Source organism: Olea europaea, chromosome 23 (genome assembly GCF_002742605.1).
Source record: "Olea europaea var. sylvestris chromosome 23, O_europaea_v1, whole genome shotgun sequence".
NCBI lineage: Eukaryota > Viridiplantae > Streptophyta > Magnoliopsida > Lamiales > Oleaceae > Olea > Olea europaea.
In genome coordinates this window covers 11,020,641-11,026,418 of record NC_036259.1, presented here as the reverse complement: position 1 = coordinate 11,026,418, position 5,778 = coordinate 11,020,641, and the positions used below count along the sequence as shown (strand labels likewise).

The following is a 5,778-nucleotide window of genomic DNA, read 5'->3' as shown; positions in this document are numbered from 1 at the left end:
TTTTGACATCCACCCTCATTTGCTACACCCCTATAGTTCTAGACGTAGACGACGGATACTAGGTGCTGGCATATCGACCCGTGTAGTTGAGTGAGACATTAAATTAGGTGGATGAAATCAAATAGCTTAGAAAAAAAAATTTAAAGTTTAAGGACGCTTAGAGGCATGAGTAGAATTTCAGGGATAGATGAGTATTTAACTCTTTTAATAAACAAAATTGTAAAAACAAAAATAGCTATTTATTAATAGTCTTCCCATTCTCATTTAAATTGCCTTAATCAGCTTTTAATACTCCTATATTAACATTCGTCTTCTTCATCTACATTTTCACATTGTAACTCATTCTCCCTCTGTAAAACTCTCTCTACACCAGCAGTCTCTGTCATTCACGCTTTTCACCACCTTCTTGTTGCTGATTTAAGGCCATTTTATCAGGTATAAACACGTTTTTCAAGATAATTTATATAATGTTTTGTGGTTATAATTGTTTCTAATAACTGTCTTTGATCTCCCTCAATGCCTTTTGGACCACCTAAACACATTGTTTCTCAAGTATTAGGGTACGAAAATGAATGGTATAATAAGCAAGATTTTCTGTTACTTTTGGTCAAAACAATCTCATTTTTCTTATTTTCAAGAACATCTCTGAAAGGTTTTAGGATTTTTTAAATTTAGTCAACCATTATGATACACGCAATCTGATGTATATCTGTATAATTTGATTTTGATTATTTAAGTGAAACGTAAACGGCTTATTTAAGTGGTTTTTCCGTTTCTTGTACGAGATTAATTAATCTTGTGAATTTCCTTGTTTACTACTAAAAGGTTACGTTTGGAAACGTGTTGGACGCTCCAAATTCTGCAACTTCTTCTTTTTCACAAGTAATTCTGAATTTTTCATTTTGCTTATTTTGTGAAAAAAGTAGATTAATTTTACCAGTATATAATCAAGTATTGGCCCCGTTGCTCTTATGCACAAGTGAGTTCTCTCGTATTTTGGATCAATTGTCCACCATTTGAGGTAAGTTTTTGTCTAATAGATCGGAATAATTGACAAGATTTTTAGTTGCTTTTATTTCTTGATGCAATACAGTACACCTTATCAAACAAGCCAACGTAGTGAGAATTTTATTCAAATTGTGCATCAAATTTGTTGTTTTTGTTGTTTCCTTCTTGTCTAACTATGTGCTATTTATACTTTTTTCATTTTTTTCCCTTTATATATTGAGCCCTTGTCTGGGCGCCATTGTTATCTAATCATGTGGCCAACCATTTCTGCAAGGGAGTTAATTTCTGTATTTTCTCGTCTTTGTGAGTTCTATTTATACCCTCATTTTTGGCAAATACTATGAGATTTTATTTATTTTTATTTTTTTTGTCAAATGAAATGAATAAATAAGTGGCTTTTTGAAAGAGCAACTTTCTGATTTATTCTATTCAGGACAAAAAGTGGGTAACTAACAAGCTCTGAATTTGGTCCAACTGATCGGCATTTCTTGATTAATTTCATTTGAATTTAGATTTTCTCTTTAAGTTTTGGAGGAAAATCGCGCAGGGAACCTGTAACTATGAAACCGTTTCTGTATTAATTAATTCATATTTTGCACGATTGGGACGTAGTATTATAATGTATCGATAGTCCATAACTTATTTTCCTAATTATGTCATGTCCCATTTTTGTAGGTTCTTTATACAGAGAAAGATGGTGAAGATCTGTTGTATTGGAGCTGGATACGTTGGTGGTCCGACAATGGCGGTCATTGCCCTCAAATGCCCGTCCGTCGAAGTGGCAGTAGTCGATATATCTGTTGCTCGTATCACTGCCTGGAACAGCGACGTGCTACCGATATACGAGCCGGGTCTTGACGAAGTCGTGAAGCAACGTAGAGGGAAGAATCTTTTCTTCAGCACCGACGTTGAAAAGCACGTCTCAGAAGCCGACATAATCTTCGTTTCGGTGAACACTCCGACGAAAACTCGAGGCTTGGGTGCCGGAAAAGCCGCTGACCTTACTTACTGGGAGAGTGCGGCTCGGATGATTGCCGATGTATCCAAGTCCGACAAGATCGTGGTCGAGAAGTCGACTGTTCCTGTGAAAACAGCCGAGGCAATCGAAAGAATTTTAACGCACAATAGCAAGGGGATCAAGTATCAAATTCTTTCGAATCCGGAGTTTCTTGCTGAGGGGACTGCAATTGAGGACCTTTTCAACCCCGACCGTGTTCTCATTGGAGGACGAGAGACCACGGAAGGACAAGAGGCAATCAAAGCCCTGAAAGCGGTTTACGCTCATTGGGTGCCGGAAGAAAGGATCATTTGCACCAATCTCTGGTCAGCCGAGCTTTCGAAGCTTGCTGCCAATGCATTCTTGGCTCAGAGAATCTCCTCTGTTAACGCAATGTCGGCACTTTGTGAAGCAACCGGGGCTGATGTTTCCCAAGTGTCCCACGCAGTCGGTAAGGACACGAGAATCGGGCCAAAGTTCCTCAATGCGAGTGTTGGCTTTGGCGGTTCATGCTTCCAAAAGGACATTCTCAACTTGGTTTACATTTGCGAGTGCAATGGCTTAACCGAAGTGGCCAACTACTGGAAACAAGTTATCAAGGTGAACGATTACCAGAAGAACCGATTTGTCAACCGCATTGTTTCGTCAATGTTTAACACAGTTTCAGGAAAGAAGATTGCGGTTCTCGGATTTGCTTTCAAGAAAGATACAGGCGACACAAGAGAGACTCCAGCCATTGACGTGTGCAACGGTCTTCTTGGGGACAATGCACGCTTGAGCATATACGATCCAGAGGTCACTGAAGATCAGATTAAGAGGGATCTGTCGATGAAAAAGTTCGACTGGGACCATCCCTTTCACCTCCAGCCGATGAGTCCTACCTCAACGAAGCAAGTGAACGTCGTTTGGGATGCTTATGAGGCAGCTAAGGATGCGCATGGTCTTTGCATTATCACTGAGTGGGATGAATTCAAAAAGCTCGACTACAAAAAGATTTTCGACAGCATGCAGAAGCCTGCGTTCGTGTTTGATGGTAGGAACATTGTGAATGCCGAGAAGCTTAGAGAGATTGGATTTATCGTGTACTCCATTGGGAAACCACTCGATCCATGGCTCAAGGACATGCCTGCTGTGGCTTAAAACAAACTACTACTCGTAAAATTCAATTATTCTTCCCCTCATTATGGGTGCCAATTTCTTGGCTTATGATTATGCATTTCTATTTACTCTTTTTATGGTGTGAAACTTCAACCTCTGATATTTTTATAATATGCTTTTGTGGTACAATTCTTGATGATTTCTTATTCTTAAAATATCTCTATGGACTTTAAATCTGATTTTAGTTCTGAGAATTTTTTCATCCATCGAACACTTTGCTTTACTTCAATGTTCCATATAGATATTGTCTAATTATGAAGTGCTAATTGAAAAAATTGTTGTTTTAAAACCAATTCTTAATATTCAAACAATCTACATTTATGTATTGAGAAATAACACCATTGACTGTCCCACGAGTGTCAAATAAGATCACAAGTCACGGGGCACAAGAAATTAAGCATGATGATATGAATTACTATCATTCATTTTAGAATTGTTTGCCTAATTTAATATTAATTGATATTTAAGACGAGCTTCTAACTTTTTGTTAGTAATTATTGGTCAATAAGTAGTAAGCATATTTGAAGACTTACTATACTCATCTTGAGATAGATCAAAAGTTTTCAGGTATTAGAATTTGACCAATTGACCAGCTTAACACTCAATACTTAAGATGGTCAAGAGTTTTCAACCAATTAAAATTAACTAGCTAAACTCCCATGTTCAGATGAATCAAAGACCGATTGATAACGACTTTTTGAGAAGCATTTTTTTTTTTTTTTTTTTTACAAAATATATATATTTTTTAAAATGTATAATCAAAAAGTAGGAAATAGTTACGAGGAAATGTAAAAAATGATTTATTTATTTTTAGTTGAAAATGAGTTGAGAGAGATTTTCAATGATTAAAAATCAAACAAGATCTTCATATCAAATCTATTAATAACACGTGATATTTTAATTTTCTAATCTTTTTCTAGCCTTCTTTGTTTTCAATAATAATAATAATAATCTATAATATATTAAGAGGTGTGTATTCAATTGAGAGTTTTAATAACTTTTTAGAATTTCGAAAGTTCGAGAGTAAATAATATAGACATTCTGAAACTTTCTAAAAATATTGATGTATTTAATTGAGACTTTTATGGACTTTTAAAAAGTCTTTAAAAGTCACGGTATAATCAATTGATACTTTTATAGACTTTTAAGAAGTTTTTAAAAGTTACGATGTATTCAATTAAAATTTTTTAGAAGTCTTTATAAGTTTCGAGATATTTAAATTATAATGATTTCTAGAGACTATTATATAAAAGTCTCGAAACTTTTAAGCAGAAAGTGCTCATATAAAATCTCAAAATTTGTCTCTCATTAATCACAAAATTTTGGGAGACTTTCGTAAAAAAAATTATTGAATATGATTATTTCCATTTATCTTTCTCTCTTATTGTTTAACTCTATTTTTTTATGAAAAATTAAATTGGATTCTCCTAACCATTTTTTTTCTCTTTTTCAATTCATTTTTTGTGAAAATATCTATTGTTTTACTAAATTATAAAATTGTATATGAAAATTTTATAATTAAATTTAAATATATTGATTTTTATTTATTTTTAAAAGTATATTATATTAATAATATTGAATATTAAATTTATTTTTTATCATATATATGTATAATTTTGATTATTATTTATTTAATTAAGTTCTCAAATTTTTATTCTTTTAAATTTTTTTATATTATATAGGAAGAAGTAGGGGAAGGAAGAGGGGAATTGTGGAAACCAACACCTTGCCCTGTTTGACCCCTATTAAATTACATTCTATTTTTCTCTTTTTTATTTTCAATCATACAATCTTCCATAAAATAATATTTTCCTTCCTTTTTAACTTCTCATTTTTCAAAAAACATTATTCCTCCCATTTCATTATCGAAAAATGGGGGCCAAACAGAGGCGTATGTGAAAATTTTATACCACTGTATTAGATCCACGTGAATTTTATTTTAAATGAAAGTCTTCGAAAACTTTTCCTTCATTTTTAACTTCTCATTTTTCAAAAAATAATATTCCATCCATTTTCATTATCGAAAAATGGGGACCAAACAGAGGCGTATATGAAAATTTTATACCAATGTACTAGATCCACGTGAATTTTATTTTAAATGAAAGTCTTCGAAAACTTTTTGAATTCTACAAAAGTTTATAAAAAATTTAAAATGAAAGCCCATAGAAGTCTACGAAAGACTTCAATTAATTTCATACAAATCTAGAAAAGATTAACGAAATTTGCAGAAGTCATCACTTGAAAAAGTTCATCAAAATTTTTAAAAGTCTCAATTGAATACACCCCTTAAATATCGCATCAAGTGAAAATAATTTTTTAGACGAACTTAGTCTAACTATAATTCAATTATTTCAATAATACCTTACTTTTCGTTTTTCAATATGTATTTAATTTACTTAATTATTTAGTTACCATCAATGTATATGTAGGGGGTGTATTCAATTGGGACTTTTGAGACTTTGGTGGACTTTTTTTAAGTAATAACTTTTGTGAATTTCGTGAATTTTTCATAGATTTGTATAGAATTAGTGAAAGTCTTTCGTAAACTTCTATGGACTTTCATTTTAAAATTTCTATAGACTTTTGTAAAATTCGAAAGACTTTTGAAGACTTTC

At 32.8% G+C, this 5,778-nt stretch overlaps 1 protein-coding gene across 2 annotated transcripts; it reads left to right on the top strand.

Annotated features, from left to right (window-relative positions):
• Positions 1-300: 300 nt before the first annotated feature.
• LOC111372378 (UDP-glucose 6-dehydrogenase 1-like) lies at positions 301-3,302 on the top strand. Of its 2 annotated transcripts, none has more exons than XM_022994697.1 (2): positions 301-435; positions 1,684-3,302. In XM_022994697.1, exon 2 carries the CDS (start codon positions 1,703-1,705, stop codon positions 3,143-3,145), a length of 1,443 nt encoding a protein of 480 aa, XP_022850465.1. In that variant the 5' UTR covers positions 301-435; positions 1,684-1,702; the 3' UTR covers positions 3,146-3,302. The 2 variants fall into 2 exon arrangements, with proteins under 2 accessions (XP_022850465.1, XP_022850464.1); XM_022994696.1 differs by lacking the exon at positions 301-435 and adding an exon at positions 774-1,021.
• Positions 3,303-5,778: the final 2,476 nt, after the last annotated feature.